The sequence below is a fragment of the Poromitra crassiceps genome (genome assembly GCF_964638095.1).
Source record: "Poromitra crassiceps genome assembly, chromosome: 15".
NCBI classification, from domain to species: domain Eukaryota; kingdom Metazoa; phylum Chordata; class Actinopteri; order Beryciformes; family Melamphaidae; genus Poromitra; species Poromitra crassiceps.
In genome coordinates this window covers 26,183,437-26,202,771 of record NC_139634.1, presented here as the reverse complement: position 1 = coordinate 26,202,771, position 19,335 = coordinate 26,183,437, and the positions used below count along the sequence as shown (strand labels likewise).

General features: G+C 43.5%; 1 protein-coding gene across 1 annotated transcript; it reads left to right on the top strand.

The window, feature by feature from the left end:
- Window positions 1–5,027: 5,027 nt before the first annotated feature.
- Window positions 5,028–18,213, top strand: gpc2 (glypican 2; the record flags this gene model as incomplete). Its single annotated transcript, XM_083651827.1, has 11 exons — window positions 5,028–5,181; window positions 7,184–7,342; window positions 8,043–8,177; window positions 9,218–9,393; window positions 9,507–9,587; window positions 10,932–11,097; window positions 13,313–13,443; window positions 14,648–14,794; window positions 15,126–15,262; window positions 17,056–17,228; window positions 17,942–18,213. 11 exons carry the CDS (start codon window positions 5,028–5,030, stop codon window positions 18,211–18,213), a joined length of 1,731 nt encoding a protein of 576 aa, XP_083507953.1.
- Window positions 18,214–19,335: the final 1,122 nt, after the last annotated feature.

The following is a 19,335-nucleotide window of genomic DNA, read 5'->3' as shown; positions in this document are numbered from 1 at the left end:
CGATAGCACATCCAACTAATTTATATGCCTTGTTTTCCACCATATGGGACCTTTAATTTCTTTCATCCCACCCTCACAGAGCGTTACAATATCGCCTTATCAATACACAAGAGGATGAAGACAGCGCCTGCCTGGCACAAGGTGCTGAATTGTTAGCATGTTGGGAGATCAATAGTGGAGTGCCGATCAATGCCGAGGCTGAAATGAGAAAGATAATCTGTTGAACTTCGACCTCCCACCCCAACCCCAACCCCACGCCCTCCTTCCCTCTTGAACTCTGACCTTTGCATCCGCAGCACTGAACAATGAAGTTTACGAGCACCAGCAGGCCCGCCTCACGGCTTTGCTTGTAGCTGTCCAGCCACTCATCCACCACCGTCTGAAGATTGACAGGGAGAGAGCAGCCAATGAGAAGACTGCACTCGGGTCAGAGGTTCTCATTAATGGGTGGTTACAGTTTTGCCTGTGGCCCCTTTAACCTGCAGCCTGTTATTATCTCCCCACAACATGTGTGGGTCTGTATGTCCCATATTTCCCCTTTATGCTTCTGCCTGATTTTCTGTGCCCCCTCTAAATTCACGTTTCACTCACCGACTCCTTTGCATAATCATTTCAGTCAGCTGTGGCACAATTACACACACAGATACTCCACTTCTGAATATCTTTGGGCCATCTGTTATGTTGATAATTAATGACCGGATTTTCTTCTAAAGCCAAATAAATTGGAAATGCAATAGAAGTATGGAGTAAAATTAAGCCTAGAACAGAGCAAAAATTAGCAAAGCATTGAGTCAAATGTCTTGAACCTTCATTTGGCAGATTTTCCCAATGTGCTTTATGGCCCTCTCAGAGCTGGTGGACTGAAGTGGGTCTTCAACCAGAATCACCATCCTGCATTGTAACTGTATACTGTAGTGACAGACTGTTTTCTACTGCTCAACACACTTTATTGTCCTCTATTGTGCCTTAGTCCTTCTTTTTAGTTTTTACCCATAAAAGATTGGGGAAGCAGTGCTTCAGAGCGCCACAATGGCTGGGATGGACGCGTGCTGTCAATCATTGACTACAGGAGCCAATGGAAGCACTGCTTCCTCTCCACGCATCAAAGGCAACTCCGCGGGGTCACATCAGTCAGCTACTGACAGCGCATGATAATCGCTCTCATTGTCGTCGTTTCTCCTCTCATTACTCATCCCTCTCTCCCTCCCTCCCTTCATGTGTTTATCTCTAAACCCCCTTCCCCCTGCCCTTATAAAGTCCTTCATTCCTCTCCCACGAAACGGTTTGCTCACCACCATGGCACCCTTTCCAGAGCGGATGGCATCATAAATGTCCCCTGCAGTGATACCCTGATTCGCTCAGCTCACAGGCCCAGGAGAGGCCTGCCTGGACGTCCCAAGGGGCGGTTGCTGCTGCTGCTGCTGCTGGGAGGGTCCTGGAGGAGTGGGGATGGGGCTGACACTGGGGCTGGATGTCTGCCTTGCTGTAGTTTTATGCCTCTGTCTCTTGGGTGGCTTGAGATGAAAAGAGAAATGAAAGGGCAGCTCAGCAGGGGATTCTGGATGAATTGATGTAGCCACCTGAATTTGTGGTAGCAAGTGGCAGAGATAATGGTGTTGGCTTGAATCATCTACTACTGTGGAGTAGTGTAGTGTACTGTGCTGTGGCGGTTTAGCTCTACACTTCACCGCTGTCAGGTAAAAGCATTGTGATTTCAATTTTTGCTTTTTTCATCTTTCACATGAACTGAAACATAACATTGCCCCATGAAGACTGAAATGGTTCATTGGACCCCATGAAACGTTTCTACAATCAATTGTGGACATCTTAAATGTTATTAAATCATAAAACAGGGTTAATTTTCTTAATTCTGGAAATGATTGCTAGACCCATAGGCATCCGTCATGGCAGAAACATGAGGTACATTGCAAACAACGCCGTTTTTTAGGCTTTAACAGATACATTTGTCTCAGCTCAGCAGTCAGGTGACGCATTTCCCAGACATCATGAAACAATGGCCCGTTATGAGTTTTGATGAGAACTTACTCCCTTCTACGTGTTTACAGATAATACAGACAGCTACAAGGTCGAGATATGTGGGATGCAACGTCCCTTCCCGGAATCATTGCTACCTCGTGTGAAGGCCTTTGTTCAGGCAGGGCAGGTTACATAACTCTGTACAACAATAGTAGCTAAGGTTAGCAGATACTAGGCCCACATGTCATGATACATGCATCATTATTGGATAAAGTTACACCCCATCTAGCATGTGTGGGGGAAAATAAATAGCCTGTGTGGACGAGGCCTCCTCCCTACAGCCAGTCCGCGATGTGTACGGTAATGAAGTGTACCAATGAATGCATTATGACATTTCTTACGTTATGACCAGTGGGCATCCCTAAAGTTTTCCCATGAAGACGCGGAAGTAATCCTGAAAGCTGTAGTTCCTAGAATGGCCACTTGAGGCAGGACTCAGAAGTCCTGTAGTTCCCGTTCACCCCATGTTAAAATGCCCAACTTTGTAACAGTGATTAAGCATCTTTACAGCCTGGACCAAAACATAGTTTTGATCTATATAGCTAAGTTCACCTTTTCATAACAATTGTAGGGGGGTAATTTCTTATATAACTCACCAATTTTGAGTAAGATAGACGATATAAGAGGGGATGATTGACAGGTCGCCTGTCCAGTGATCGCACAGCTTGCCGATCACGGATCAATATAGCAGGCGGAGCTGCAGCTGTGGGAAACCCCCATCTCACGTGAGCTGCGCAAGCCTTAAGGACCCCAAGATGGCAACAGACAACACTTTTCTGCAAAACATGAGTCCAAAAAAGTAGTGGATGGGTTTGTCCATATTATTTAGGTCAGTGGTTATGACACACAACACTATCACCAACAAATGCATTTGCTAGCTTGTGAAAAAACAGACATAGAGATAGGCTATAGTTAGTGTAACCAAGCGTCATGGGCTCACCTAACTTGTAACATATAGGCCTAGTTACTCAGCTAGCGCAAAAAGCAGTTTTAGCCAAAAGCCTAAACCAGTATGATTAGCAATGTAAGAGTTGAGAGATTATTACCACTCGTCGATATGATTATTGTTCGCTTGTTGTTTTTTATGCTTGAGTTGATTTCTCTGTCTCTTTTTACAGCGCTTGCGTAATAATCAGGGCGCGAAAGGAGACGCAAAATAATTCTGGGAGCCGACTAGCTAGTAACACATCAGACTACATGATGATTGCTCCTTCTGGAAGTTGCGTTGATGGTCCTTCCAAGAATCTCTTTGCATGCTGTAGCTGTAATTACGGTATATGGCTGATTTATGGGCATTCAAATCATCTCATTTTGTATTCACTCAGGGCATCCTAAGATCCATATCATGTTTTCAGTCATCAAGGGCGAAGAGTAAGCCGATTTTCATTCATTACCAAATAGCCTACTCTGCACCGGTTGATTGATGATCACTGGTGTAGTGTTTGATTGAAATGAAAACCTGAGGCTTACTGTTTGCCCCTCAGTGGCACATGATTGAAAACTCCTTGTGGATGTTTAATAGGGTTAAATCTACATGGTGTTTTGCAGCACAACAGTCAAACAGTCTCTCCAAAGTATGACATCCGGATTTCTGAAAATATTGCCCAATTGTAAAAGAGTCAAGAAGACACTAATAAGAATCACTAGGTATTCCTGTAGTTAATGTTTTTTTACACTGACCTTCCTTAGTTATCTAAACATATTTTAATGTAATTTTGTATCACTACATTTTATACTATAGCTAAGTTATTAATCCAGTCTATAGTTTTTCTGTGATGTTTGTGTTGTGTCTTTGTTTAAAATGTGTCTGGACTGGACTGTGTGTTTGTTTCATTTTAGGACCCTGGGTGTTTTGGCCTGATTTGGCCTGCCTGACACCTGCACCCCCCACGCCGCTGCAGGCACCTCACCCTTCTCTCCCTGTGGTCTTCCCTCATGCTGCACGGTCCATTGTTCTATGGTTGATAGGCTGTGACCGGCATCAAGCCGGTCAGAGTAAAACATATAGAACTTCCGGTAAGGACCTTCAAAATAAAATACTGGTACTGGTCTAAATTCTAAATGATTGATGGATGGAATACTTTAGTCCTGAGTGCTTATATTATAGACATTTCTCATTCTGCATTATGCGATCTAGGCACATATGGGCTACCATTTAAACTGAACATCTTGTGTTTGAATCAATCCAGCCGGTATGTGACGTTCTCTCTCTCTCTCTTCCTATCAATGTGAAAATGCTAAAAAAAAAAAAAAAAAAAAGATAAAACAGTGTACACCTTGATCAATGTTTCCCCACAGGATTTAGTGAGACTGTGGTGGGTGGACCTCGGACCCTGTAGGGGGGTCTGGGGGCATGAAAATGTTGTACATTTTAAAGTTAAATACATCAATCTGGTGCACTTTTAGAGCAAAATAATAAATTAGACTATGGTGGGACAAATTAGACTATGGTGGGCCTGGGCCACCATAGTCTAGGTAATTAATGGGAAGCACTGCTGATTAAAACACTGACACCCTATTTAAAAAAAAAAACCCTATTTAAAAAAAAAAAGTTTTCACAGATGTTTTTGCTTTTATTCTGAAGGCGACATCGCCATTTTCCCGGTGTTCTGGACAACTCCTGCTGGCTTGACGCAGTGTGGAGGCTGTCAGATGCTGAGAGCAGAGCAGGGGGACGGGAGTGCCCCATTCATTCACACTCCCCAAATCTACGCACATCATCTGTCCCAGGAAGGACCATCTAAACAACACGGTCGATGAAAACGTATGTCTGGTCCAGAAACCCAGTGTGGATGCCTCTGAATCTGATGGACTTGTAGGGGGAAGGAAAGAAAAAACAGGACTATGATGATTCTTTTATAGACTATTCAATCAGGATTACTTATTCTGTTACTTTTGCGTGCATCTAACTGGTTGCTCATTCATTCACGCTGCACCCACAGACCGCTAAGATAAATCCCCTTCTGGTTTTTGGGAGCCCTGCGGTGAAGATGGAGACCCGGCTGCTGCTGCTCTGCGCCGGGCTGTCTGCCCTGTCAGGGACCCGGAGCCCCGTGGCTGCAGGGAGGAGCTGCTCCGACACCCGGCAGGTGTACGCAGAGAAGGGCTACAGCAGCAGCACCGCTCCGCTGACTCAAATCTCCGGTAAGTCTCTGCATGTGACTATAGCCTGTGGCTGGGATTGTGTACAATCAAAATTATCAAACCGTTTTGGGGAGTGCACGGTCCCATCCTCACCCCAAAAGAAAACAACTGTAGTACTCCTATTTTAGAATTATACTATAAAGACAAGTGACAAGTCAGTAGCCTATCAATACTACAGGAGATTAAAAAATAAGTCCCATAAAATCACTATAAAGTCACTATTGAGCACCACAGACACACTGCAAACCATAGAAATATTATAGTGAGAAAATAGGAGATAACAAAATACCATAAAGTACAATAAGGTTTAGTGAGCATCACAGATACACTATAGGAATATCATACTATTTTCACAAGGATAAACACTGCGGGGAGGCTTAAAACATATTGCACCCCCTCTGTCTATCTGTCTGTCTGTCTGTCTGTCTGTCTGTCTGTCTCTCTCTCTCTCTCTCTCTCTCTCTCTCTCTCTCTCTCTCTCTCTCTCTGCTGTATAAATAGGATGATAAGGGGATGAGCAAATTGCCAACACCGGTGCAACAAAGAACCTCACCCCTAATTAGTGTTTGCCTAGTGGGCTACTGTTGAGTCCTACCCATCAGCTCTGCTGCTGACTGGTGATAATCCAATCTGGTGAATACAAAGATAACACGAGGATTAGCCGGAGTTGGATCTAGGATATTTATATTAACTCATTTGGAGTTCTGGTGATGATTTCCAGAGAGAAACAGGATTGGAAAATGAGAGAAATGATAAATAAAGAGTGTGTGTGTGTGTGTGTGTGTGTGTGTGTGTGTGTGTGTGTGTGTGTGTGTGTGTGTGTGTGTGTGTGAGAGAGAGAGAGAGTGAGAGAGAGTGAGTTGCCTACAGACAGACCTGGAGCTTTCGCTGTTTTAAGTCAAGTGAAACTGCAGACCAGATAGAGATCTAGTGTGTGAAGATTTATTTTATGGCGATTCGGCTCTTCATTTGAGTCAGTGAATGAACTGCAATATTGATTGATCGTGTGTGTGTGTGTGTGTGTTGGGTTATCAGAGCCTGAGTCTTGGCTCACTGTCCCGTGGGCCAGGGGAGCAGATGGCCAGGCGAGTGAGGGATGAGGAGAGGCAGTTTAGAAATGGAAATAGAGGGATGAGAGAGGCCTAATAGCGAGACACACCGAGAGAACAAAAGAGGTAGAGAGAAAATCTGTGAGGGTGGAGGTGGGATTTTAGACTTTTGACAACATATTCACAACACGTTAGATGTAAAATATACTGAAACCATGGATTCTAGACAGAAACATTTTACACATCTTCTACACACACCGGTCGTCGTTTGCATATCATTACCTCTGACATATCAAAGACCCAACCTGAGTTGACAAAGAACGACGGATTGAATCTGCATAATTCATGCAGGGAAATTAAAAAAATGCTATTACTCCCTTATCTTTGATCAGATTTATCTGCACTAATAGCAAAGGCTGATGAGATGGGCAAGAGAATGGATAGGGCCACTGTCTCACTGAAAACATCTGTTTTGGCCTGATAATAGACTTGACATCACTATAAAGGATCGGCCTCTGTCTTTGTTGAGCTACTGTATTGTGCAGTCAAAGCACTGCCACTTGAGTATGTTACATTACAAGCCATTGTGGGCAGCTGTGGCTCAGGAGATAGAGCAGGTTGTCCACTAATCAGAAGGTCGGTGGTTCGATCCCCAGCTCTTCCAGTCCACATTTCACAGTGTCCTTGGGCAAGATACTGTACTGAACCCCAAATAGCTCCTGATGGTTGTGTGTGCGTGTGTGTGTGGGGGCACATGTTTGTAAAGCACTTTGAGTGGTTGGTAGACTAGAAAAGCGCTATATAAATGCAGTCCATTTCCCATCACGATAAAGGTTAAATAAGCTCCTCTCTCCAAATAACAGCTTCTCAAAATGTGTGACTTGGAGTATTCAATGATAACATTCCCGGTTGTGCTCCGTCTGTCTGGTCCGGTGTGGTTTTGCTTGGTGCAGGTGAGCACCTACGGCTCTGTCCTCAGGACTACACCTGCTGCTCCAGTCAGATGGAGGAGACACTGGCCCTGCAGAGTGAGAGGGACTACCTCAAGGCCATCGAAGACACCAGCCAGTTCCTGTTGACCACCTTCACCCAGAGACACCGCAAGTTCCATGGTGAGATGCAGACCACAGTTAGTAAGCACCGTTCGTGGGAGCTTTGAACTGATATTGAAATTGGATATGAACAAAGTCCTCCTCCTTAAAGATAAGGTATAGGTTTGAAGGAAAACAGCTCATTGAAAATTCAGAGTGAAGGAAAGAGCAGAGCAATGGTGTTCTCAATATCACCAAGATTCATATGAACAACCTATTATTATCTTACTCATTTATGTTCGACCGGCATTACTTTTGCTGAATCAAAACACCATGCCAACATAAAACCCATCTAAGGCAAGTATGGCTTTGAGGAGACGGTTGTGCCCACACTCTCATGAAATGATGTGTGTGGTATCAGGTTTATAACATTCACAGCATAGGTCTGAGTTGACACTCTCCTCCTACTTGCGGTGTTCCTCCTCATGTCCTTATGTAATGTACATGATGAATCATTTAAAGATACTGAAGCAGTGGGAGAGTGTATACGAGTCTCTGAAAGACTCATATACATTACCATCATATAAGAGTACATACTGTTGCTCTCATTTACCAATATGCAGGATCTGATGTAACTCTCCCTTTGAGGTGTCAATCTGGGGGGGGGGGGGGGGGGGGGTGTTTGAAGAACGCCTACATAGAAACCTGTTTTGTATATTAGAGGAATAGGAGGTGGGCGACAGATCCATGTCTAATCTCTGTGTTTCCTGTCTCTCTCTAGAGTTCTTCAGGGAGCTCATAGACCTGTCGGAGAAGTCTATGAACCAGATGTTTACCAAAACCTACGGGCGCCTCTTCACCCAGAACGCACACGTCTTCCAGGAGCTTTTCGTGGAGCTTCGCAGATATTATTCTGGTTAGTTGAGTAAAAGTGTCTGTCTGAGCTGCTGGTAAAGGAAGAGGCGAATAAGAACAATAATATAATAATGTTATTATAATAATATTATAATAATATAAGAACTCAAATCATGATCCGATATATTCCCAATATATAGAGGGTAATATTTGAGAGCAATTTAGTTTCTCTATCCTTGACTTTCTGGATTGTCTTGATGCAGTAAACCCCATCCATCAGGTACTACAGTTTAAATCAAAATTTGGAAAGTGGGCCAGCAAGGCATTTCCACTAACAGGTGAAAACTATTATCGCTGTGTGAAGATTCATAATTGTAGAGAGTTTAGTGTATCCGTATTTCTGTATTGGGCCACATTCCCATTATGGTTAATCATTACTGGCTATGGGCAGCAGTGAAGAGGCAGTATTGTCTTTTGAGTATTGGAAAGCCATGGAGAATTGGAGAAAGAGTAAATGAGAGTTGGAATCCCACGCATGCCAGACTGATTCTATTTCTGTTCCACATTGCTCTTATCTGTTTTGGCACGAGAAGCGCTAGTTGGCTGTCGTTGCTTAGTCAACCTGTCATTGTGTGCCAAACAGCATGTATAGCTCATTTGAGCCTATGCAGTAGTAGACTACAGATTGGAGTGTTGCTTATTCAGAGTCTGGCTACCAGTCATCGTTTTTCTCTCCATTTTTACAGCTTGAAAAAAAGCATACAATTTTCCCCACAGAGCTTGAGCAGCTGTTTTGTAGCCAAACAATTTGCACTGTAATTGGCCCCAAAATATATTGTTTTATCCCGTTCTCTCCTCACGACTACTGCGCAAGCTGTTGGAAGAAATTTGATTGGTATTTTATGATTATTTTCCCCTTCTTTTTCTTCTTCTAGCTTTTCAAAGGAGTTTCGACTGAAATTGGTGTCTGTACAGATAATGGCTACATTTTAACTATTCCAAGTGGGGAGCAGGTTGAGTTGGGAGACAGTCCTTCATCCAAAACACCTCTGCCCTGCTGAAGAAATAGATCCGGTATGACAGGTCTTCTTCCGTCCACAGGGGGCAGTGTCAGCCTGTCAGAGGTCCTGTCAGAGTTCTGGTCCAGACTTTTGGAGCGGGTCTTCTCTCTGGTCAACCCCCAGTATCAGTTCAGCGAGGACTACCTCGAGTGTGTCAGCAAACACTCTGAGCAGCTGCAGCCGTTTGGGGATGTGCCTCGCAAACTGCGTGTACAAGTGCGTGTCTTTAAAATGATGGTTGAAATGAACCGTATCTCAAATAGATTGGCTTGATGTCGCATAACAGTTGTGTAGTGATCTTATTGCTGTCTGTTGGTTTTCACGTTCAGGTGTCCAGGGCGTTCATCGCAGCCAGAGCACTGGCTCAGGCCTTGGCCACTGGGCGCGATATTGTTAGCAAAGCAACAAAGGTAAGTGGTTCCCATTACTGTCGTCTGTACCGCTATTAAAGCTGCTCTTAGGTTTTTGCCGGACCCGGAAGGGGCTGGCCAAGAAACGTCTCAGGGGCTTACTGCCTTACTGACTCACTCACTCACTCACTCACTCACTCACTCACTCACTCACTCACTCACTCACTCACTGACTAACTCACTCACTCACTCACTCACTCACTCACTGACTAACTCACTGACTAACTGACTCACTCACTCACTGACTCAATCACTCACTGACTAACTGACTGACTCACTCACTCACTCACTCACTCACTCACTCACTCACTAGCCCTTTTTACACAGAGAACACGCAATATTGGTGTAAAGAAGGTCAGAAAATAAGCCACCTTTGCCTTTCTACACAGAAAGCGGTTTCTAAGTGGTTTTAGACAGCAAGATGGCATTCAATATTGAAAGGAGGCGTCGACCTACCTGCTGGCAAGAGGAATACAAATACAGTCATACTAGGCTATAAGTATTGTAACATTGAGGATGGTTTTGAGGAGAGACTTCAGAATGCTGCGGAGCACTTTGAAATCTGAAAATCTACACTGCGTGTTGAGAGTTGAGCAGCATTAATCAACGATTGAAAACTATCAAGTTACTTTTTACCGTTGCAACACATGCCAGTTTGGAGAAATTGTGGAATTGTATATTACTGTATAGTATATAGTTTTCTCAACGGGAGACAGACTTTCTGTCAGGGTGGGTGAATACAGAGCTGCTGCATCTCCAAATGACAGGCATATGTGCGCATACAGTATAGATGCATTATAGAACGATGAGATCAAGTTTTGATTCTAAAATATACAGGAATACTGTTTTTTGTAAGGGAACGCAGAACAGGCAAGACTGCAGTAACGTTAACTAGCGATTTATTGCCCCTTTGATCCAAAGAGAAAAGGTGAAGCTGTCATTTTATTTTATGAATGAGTTTTCCGCCTCGCTAGGTTAGCCTTTTACAAAGACGCTGATTTGGGGCTGTTACTACCAGGACCAGGACATGGGGAGGGGACCAGGACTCATACCCCACCGGCTTCCCACCCACAGACCCGGCCAATTGTGTCTGTAAGAACGTCTGACCAAGCCGGAAGTACCGCTGCCGGGAATTGAACCCGGGTCTCGCTGTGGTAGGCAAGTGCTTTTATCTCTACACTACCCAGACGCCCAAAATCGAATCTTATTTGCATAAATTACCTCTCGCTGTCATTTGGAGCCGCCAAACACATTGCCTAGTGTAGCTTTAATGGTAATCATGTTTATATTCCCTTATTGGTTATTTTCCCCATAACCTCTTCACTCCCCCTGCTGTGCTTGCAGTTGACTGCAGGTTCAGAGTGTGTGCGGGCCCTGATGCGTCAGTGGTACTGCCCGCTGTGTCGAGGTTTGCCCTCTCTGCGCCCCTGCCACTCTCTGTGCCTCAACGTGATGAAGGGCTGCCTAGCCAATCAGGCCGACCTGGACACCGAATGGAACAACTTCATTGGTGAGTGAGGGGAAGAGGTGGGTTTTGGGGAGGATGAATGATATGTATTGTAGTTGTATATTATTGTTGATGTGGCTTTAGAAGAAGAAGAAGAAGAAGAACCGGACAGACAAACCCATCTTATTGTCACACGACGCCCGTTACAACACATGCATGCAAGGCCACACACACACACGCACACACACACACACACACACACACACACACACACACACACACACACACACACACACACACACACACACACACACACACACACACACACACACACACACACACACACACACACACACAGTATTATTTTACTCCTTCTGATTCAGGTTCTGTTTCACGTTGGTCAACTCCTCAACAAAATCTCCTAGTCAGGACATTTACCCTATATTCTGAACTATAATCATGATCAAATTGACCATACCTGAATCTGGAATCATTGTATTGCTCTCTGCCTCCCATTTCCTTTCCCTTAATGAATCCCCCCTTCATTAAACATTCATGCCTCTCTCCTGCTTTACAATTGATCTGTCTTCCTGTGTTTCCTCCCTCCTTTCATCAGAGCCCTCATGTTCCCTCCATTTCCTGTCTTCCTCTACAATGCTTCATCTTCCCTTTCATCACTCCCTCCATGTCTAATGTACCCAAACCCATTGTACCCCCATGTACCCATTTCTAATGTGCTCCACCCACTCCCTTCCTCTCTTAGTGGGGCTCAAAACAGCACCTATAGGTCGCTTCCGGTAAGAAGCGCCAAAATTGGCACAAATACTCCTTGTGGACTGTTATTTTGATAAAAGTAACTGGCCACGCAGAAATTTTATTTTTTTCCAAGATGGCCGCCATTTCCAGCCTGAAAACACTATTTTGGGGGCAACTTTGGGTAGAATTTTCCAATATGAATGATCTTGTTATCAAACCATACATTTATGACCACAGAGAAGCCAGATTTATTCCATGAAAATTTCAAAATGGCTGCCATTTTAAAGATGGCTGCCATTTCAGCCATTTTTACCATAGGATTTCACTGTCCAGGGCGATTTGGATGATTCTGGTGTCAAATGACAGGTTTTTAACTATGGAAATTTCAAAATTATACATCAGAAATGATTTGTATATCTCCTTTTGCCATTTACTTTGCATATATTTTCAAAGTAATGTGAAAATATGCATAAACAACAGTATTTTAGAGATTTAGTATTTTAGAGTAAATGGTAAAAGGAGATATACAAATGATTTCTGATGTATAATTTTGAAATTTCCATAGTTAAAAACCTGTCATTTGACACCAGAATCATCAAAATCGCCCTGGACAGTGAAAAAATAGCAGAAATGGCAGCCATCTTTAAAATGGCAGCCATTTCGAAATTTTCATGGAATAAATCTGGCTTCTCTGTGGTCATAAATGTATGGTTTGATAACTAGATCATTCATATTGGACAATTCTACCCAAAGTTGCCCCCAAAATAGTGTTTTCAGGCTGGAAATGGCGGCCATCTTAGAAGATAAAAACAATTCTGTGTAGCCAATTACTTTTATCAAAATAACAGCCCACAAGGAGTATTTGTGCCAATTTTGGCGCTTCTTTCCGGAAGCGACCTAAAGGTGCTGTTTGAGCCCCACTAATGGTAAAAATAGCTGAAATGGCAGCCATCTTTGAAATGGCAGCCATTTAGAAATTTACATGGAACAAATCTGGCTTCTCTGTGGTCATAAATGTATGGTTTGATAACAAGATCATTCGTATTGGACAATTCTACCCAAAGTTGCCCCCAAAATAGTGTTTTTGGGGCGGGAAATGGTGGCCATCTTGGAAAGATCGAGATTTCTGCGTGGCCAGTTACTTTTATCAAAATAACAATCCACAAGGAGTATTTGTGCAAATTTTGGCGCTTCTTTCCAGAAGCAACCTATTTTACATTGAAAGTGCATTTTTTGAGCCCCACTATCTGTCTGTGATGTTGGCCCGCCACTTGAACTTACAATTCCATTGGCTGTTAACGTAACCCTACTGTAACCTGAACCCCACTTGAACAGCTGTCAATCAAAGCAGCCGATAAGAGACTCCAGAGAAAGTGCTGTCTTGGATGTTGAGTGATGGGAGTCTGGACCAGGGCCAGACAGAAAGACTGGCTTCACTGGTTTGTTTATTTATTTGAGAAAGTGACAACCTCTCTCTCTCTCTCTCTCTCTCTCTGTCTCTGTCTCTCTCTCTCTCTCTCAGATGCTTTGTACCAGGTTTCAGAGAAGTTGGAGGGGCCGTTCAACATAGAGCTTGCAGCTGACTCCATCTCTGTCAAAGTATCGGAGGCCATCATGCACATGCAGGAAAACAGTGTCAGCGTCTCCACTAAGGCAAGGGAAGGGGTGGAGGGGTGGAGGGGAGCGAAGCAGATAAAGAGGCAGGTTAGAGGGGGGGATAGCTACATAGATACATGAAGAGACCGGAGTCTCATACATAAACACACCTCACCTTATAGATAAAATAGCATCATTTTACCGGGGGTTGATTATAGAAAGCGGTTGGTTTATTTCTTTATTTCTGGGCTATTCTTCCACAAAAATGATGTAGTGTATTATTCATTGGATTCACCATGCATGGGGTATGCATAGAAATCATCTAATAACTCTTCCAAGTCAATTTCATAGCTACAATTCCGATTATTGTTTTATTTGTTTAGTTTTAATTTAATCTGCTTAATGAGACAGTAAGCAGTGAAAATGACGGGAATTTATGCGCAGAGAGAATGACAGGCTGACAATATGATTAAAACATGGCGGGCTTCCCAGTAGCTAAGCCAGCAGAGAGACACATGCATCTCAGCACCAGACAGATGAGCCAAGCTTTCTGTGTCCACTGCCTGTCACTAGCACAATGTCATCATGGAGGTGATGGATGACCTTTTCAACAGTTTCCAGTTCACATTGAGTTTCAAGTTCTAAGCAACTATATTATTTTTCAGATTTTTTTTATTATTTTTTTTATTTTATGGTTAACGGAGAACTTCACCGAAACACAGTGCAGATTTATTTTGCACATGATCTCACGCATCCATTCATTTAGTTCTCCTTTAAGATTTTGAAGCCCCATTAAGTGCCTCCTTCTCTCAGGCTTTGATTTGCCAAAGCAATTGACCTTGTAAAGGAAAAATCCACACTAATACTGTTAAAAAATAGATAGTGGCATTGTATCTTGCATTTCTGGGCCCTTTTGTTAATTAGTGGTATATTTTTCTTATTCCTAATATTTTATTACATTATTTTGATATTTGCGGCACAGCCACAATGAGTTTGATGACAGAAAATGATCTAAAATGTCATCAGAAACATCAGGTTTTGGTGACAATCCCTCAGACTCTAAGAGCAAGGGGCTTCCTTCCAAACTCAGCATTTTGCACCAATGTTCAACAATCATACAGGGAGAAATCCATCGTAGAAGAGGAAGAGAGACCAGTTTATCCACTGGCATTAGCCTCAGTAGACCAGAATGCAATGCGGCCACAAGACTGTTTACACTGATGATGATGTTTTTTTGTTGTTGTTTTGTTTTGTACGCTAGGTGTTCCAAGGCTGCGGGAGCCCCAGGCCCGCTCCGGGACGCTCTAAACGCTCACCCAAAGAGCCAGGGGGCAACAGGAGGCCGTTCCGCACCTACAGCCCCGAGGAGAAGCCTACTACAGCCGCAGGCACCAACCTGGATCGGCTGGTGAGAGGAGCAGGGGGAGAGGGGGGAAGTCTCAAGTCTGCGTAGTATGGGTGTGAAAGTGACATGGAAGTGCTAGGAAAAATGTGAAAAGGATCACTCCTTTTCACATTTTCCCTAGCACTTCCACAGCAGAGAGGTGGTGCAAAATAGATGTGCATATCTATTTATAAAGGAGAAAAGGCATCTGGTTAGGAGTAAACTTTTGGAGCAGTGTCATGTCAGCGTTTCGCTTTGCCCGACGTCAGCATGGCGCCATCCATGAGCTTCCCCCAGCCAGCCACAGCAAACACGAGCCGTGACTCATAAGCAGGTTTCTTCCTCCTCCATTCAGGTTACCGAGCTGAAGGAGCGACTGCGGCCCATGCGGGGCTTCTGGCTGTCCCTCCCACACACCATCTGCAATGATGACAAGATGGCCGCCGACGTCACCAATGAAGACCGCTGCTGGAACGGGCAGACCCGCGGGAGGTGGGCGACATGAGGGGGGCAGGGGTGATGCAGAGGTGGTGGCAGGAGGACGCAACAGATGAAAATGGAGTTATTTAATTTCCTTACCACCAGCCATCCACATGGCTCTCTGCTTGCCTTGATGCAAACAGATATAGCACAATAGTGTAGTGTGTGTGTGTGTGTGTGTGTGTGTGTGTGTGTGTGTGTGTGTGTGAGAGAGAGAGAAATGGAGGGAGAGACAATAGGTGTGCATAATGTCTCCCTGTCTTTTTATTATGCTCATTGTTACACCTACACTAGATAAGATTTACATGTAAAAATACACCCATCTTATCGGCCTAAACCACCAAGTCTGGCTGCAATGGAGAAGAGTGTCCATGCTCACTAACCCAACAGATTTGTCCTATTTGCCTGAATACAATTCTGAAATCGGGTAGAGACACTTCTTTATCCACCTGAAGTGACAATTTCTGGCTATTGGATCATGGCCATTTTTTTAACCCGACCTTCATCTTCATGTCAACTACACGCCTGTAAAGTTTTAGCACTAACAAAAGGACAGACAGACCTGGTAAATTACTCAAAATGACTTCTGTGGTACTGTAGTTCCCGCTACAATAGGTGTCTCCAGGACCACATTTTGCCACTCACACACACACACACGATTTGAAAACAATACCAGACCAATACAAAAAAAAACACTCTTTTAAAAACAATGTTTGCTTACTTAGTGCTTTACATACAATAAAACTCAAAAGCAATAGCTGTGTTTACATGCACACGTTTTCCTCAATCTGATTGAAATCAATCGCTTTGAAGATTTCGGGTCAACTGTTTACATGGGATGTGATTTAATACCATCGGTGTTTACATGCAGCCAGAGCATAATTGAACAGCTGTGCGACATGCGCAAAAGTGATGAATACAGCTTGACAGGTCTGCCAACTCGCGCATCGACCGTGAGACTGAAGCAATTGACACTTCTCACATACTTCAAATACATTCTCTCACAGTGAAAAATAAATTCACACTGTATTCATACCGGTAGCCTAAAGCATGAATTATGCCAGACATATGAACTGTCACACGAAAATGAGAGACATGGAATCCTGACGAGAAAACATTTGGTGCTGTATAGCCTGATGATACTCTGTGCGGGTTTCTCCTCGGCGGAGTGTTGAAAATCTCCACTTTGTCCGCGTGCATAGTTAGAAAATAACTCTTCTGGCAGCAGCGCCTCTCCTGCCGCAGCAGGCAGGAGTCTCCTTTACGTCAAGACGGAGGGCATCATGGGCATGTGCAGAAAGAACGCTGCCAGAGAGTAATCTGTTTTCACAGTTTACATGATAAAACTTTTATTTTGATCGGTTTATGAAAAAGTTTAAACTATCCCTCAAAACCGATTGAAATTGTTATCGGTTTGGTCCTGTTTAAGCTGATTGTGGTGTTTATATGGAGCATTTTTAATCAGTTTGGGTTAAACCTATTTCAAGCTGATTATTGTGCTCCATTTAAACGTGCCTAGTGATGTGGAACTACCACAATGGATGATAGTGATGTGTGTGAATGTGTGTGTGTGTGTGTGTGTGTGTGTGTGTGTGTGTGTGATTGTGTGTGTGTGTACCCATGTCTTTTATTCATCTGTGTGTGTGTGTGTGTGTGTGTGTGTGTGTGTGTGACGTGTGAGACGTGTGTGTGTGTGTGTGTGTGTGTGTGTGTGTGTGTGTGTGTGACGTGTGTGTGTGTGTGTGTGTGTGTGTGTGTGTGTGTGTGTGTGTGTGTGTGCGCGTGTGTGTGTGTGTGTGCCCCAGGTACCTCCCGGATGTGATGGGCGACGGGCTGGTGAGCCAGATCAACAACCCCGAGGTGGAGGTGGACATCGCCCGGCCGGACGTGAGGACCAGGCAGCTGATCATGGAGCTGAGGGTGGCCACCAACAAACTGAGACACGCTCAGACCGGACAGGACATGGACTTCATGGACAGTGAGTCCCCCCCCCCTCTCTCTCTTTCTCTCTCTCTCTCTGACACCTTTTTTGTGTCAGAATTCTCAACTGTTTTAATTTGATTCACTATAGTCCACTCTAAAATACCCACAATGCAGAGCAATTTCTAGTGAACAGAGAATGTACCCTACATTTTCTCCCATATACCACAATGCAATGCTGTCGTGTTTACCGAAGGAGAAGAAGAGTGACGTAGTGTCCGAAACTTGTTTGATAGTTCCCATATTTCACTATATGATAAACACTACATGGGGAATAGTGAGTGAGTAAACGAGTGAACCATTCTGAACACGGCTAATGTGTTATAAGCTCAGGGATGTTACTAACTAAATTGTTTAGGATGCATTGCATATGAATCTATGTATTATTGTCCATCGCATTGTATATAATCATAATGTGTTCCTATAATTACTGAATTTGCCTACCATTCATTGTAACAAATTAATCTTTATTGTACATTATTTGATACTGTAGCGTTGTAATATGCTTTGGGAACACTCAATGTTTGACTCATGCAATAAAACTCACTAATCTGAATCTGAGAGAGAGAGATAGAGAGAGAGACATCACTAGCATGAGAGAATGCATTTCCTTTGCATTTCCACATTCAAAACACAAAATGAGGCCATGAAAAGAATGGCTATGGCCTGAACTGCTCCCCCAATCTGAATCGTCTTCTCTTCCCGTCCCAGGTGAGGAGGGCAGTGGTTCAGGGGGTGGAGATCGAGGTGAGAGGTACAGTGATGATTGGCCGGGCTACGGCCCGTACTCCCCACCCCAAAACAAGCCCCCACGTGACCCCGCCTCCAGCCCCGTGAAGCCGCCCCGCGTCCGAGAGAGAAACGGCTCCAAGTGGAACAGGAACAACGGACGAGCCAGATCTGCAGCCGGTCAGCTCACACTCTCCCTGCTCCCCCTGTTGTCTTTGTCTCTCATGGGCACTGCTGCCCCCATGTGGAGATAGCTGCTTATTGCAGTCTGGAGTTCATTCACAGTTGAGAGGTTGAACAGAATTTGTTGTCTTGTTTGAGTCTTAAAGCACACTATAAAAACAAAAAATAATTCCAGTTGGTTACACCAGCACAAAAGAGACAAAATAATGTTGGGGCCAAATTCAATCTTTTACAGGTTAGCAATAATCAAAAACCTGTTTGAAGCACAAAATAATCAAATGTGATTGGTTATATTGATATGTTTCTTACTGTCCAAGCCACAAGTGACGTACTGCCTGCCCAAAAATAATAATAAATCACTTTTTTTAGTAGTATTCATGGTGCAGGAAAGAACTTGAATGAACTGAGGAATTATCAAGCAGGTAGGAAATGAAAGTTACTTATGGTTTGTTGATCTGTGAGATAGAGATTACGGTAGTTGTGCCAGTGATTATGTTTCAGTGAGCAGCTGATTTGATTTGAGTACATTCCTGTGCTGTGCTTCTCATGAATCTGCTCAGTTAATTCATTTTATTGATCTTAGTTTCAGTCCAATTGATGTCCTTTTTGTCCCATACGAGCAATAACATTTGATTCAATCAGTCAAAATCTTCATATTTAGGGTCGGAAATTAAAAATAAGACTTGGGTGACAAAAAAAGACAGACTCTCGAAACCAAACGGGTTTATTTGGAATGTATTTATAGCCAAACTTCATTTTGGGTTACCTGTTGACTCATGTAATATATTGATGCATTTAATTTATTTCTAAGTTTGTGATATTTCATTGTCTTTAATGTTATGATTTTCAATGTGAGGTTTGGTCAAAGTGTTCTTCTAAGACTTCTAAAAGAAGTGAGTGGCCTAAAAGAAGCGAATATCTTTAACTTTATCTGAAAAAAGCAAAGATGCCGTTTTACTTCTTGTAAACCATATTTTAAACCATATTTTTAAAATTTTAAGACATTTTGTTATTAAATCAGTCACAACAAGAACACTTATTTCCAGTAAAATGTTGGACCACAAGACCAGTGTGTGCGTGTGCATGCGCACGCGTGTGCGTGTTTGTGTGTGTGTGTGTGTGTGTGTGTGTGTGTATGTGTGATGGTTGTACATTTTGGATTCAAGTTACAAGGATCTGAGGTTGTTGAGAAG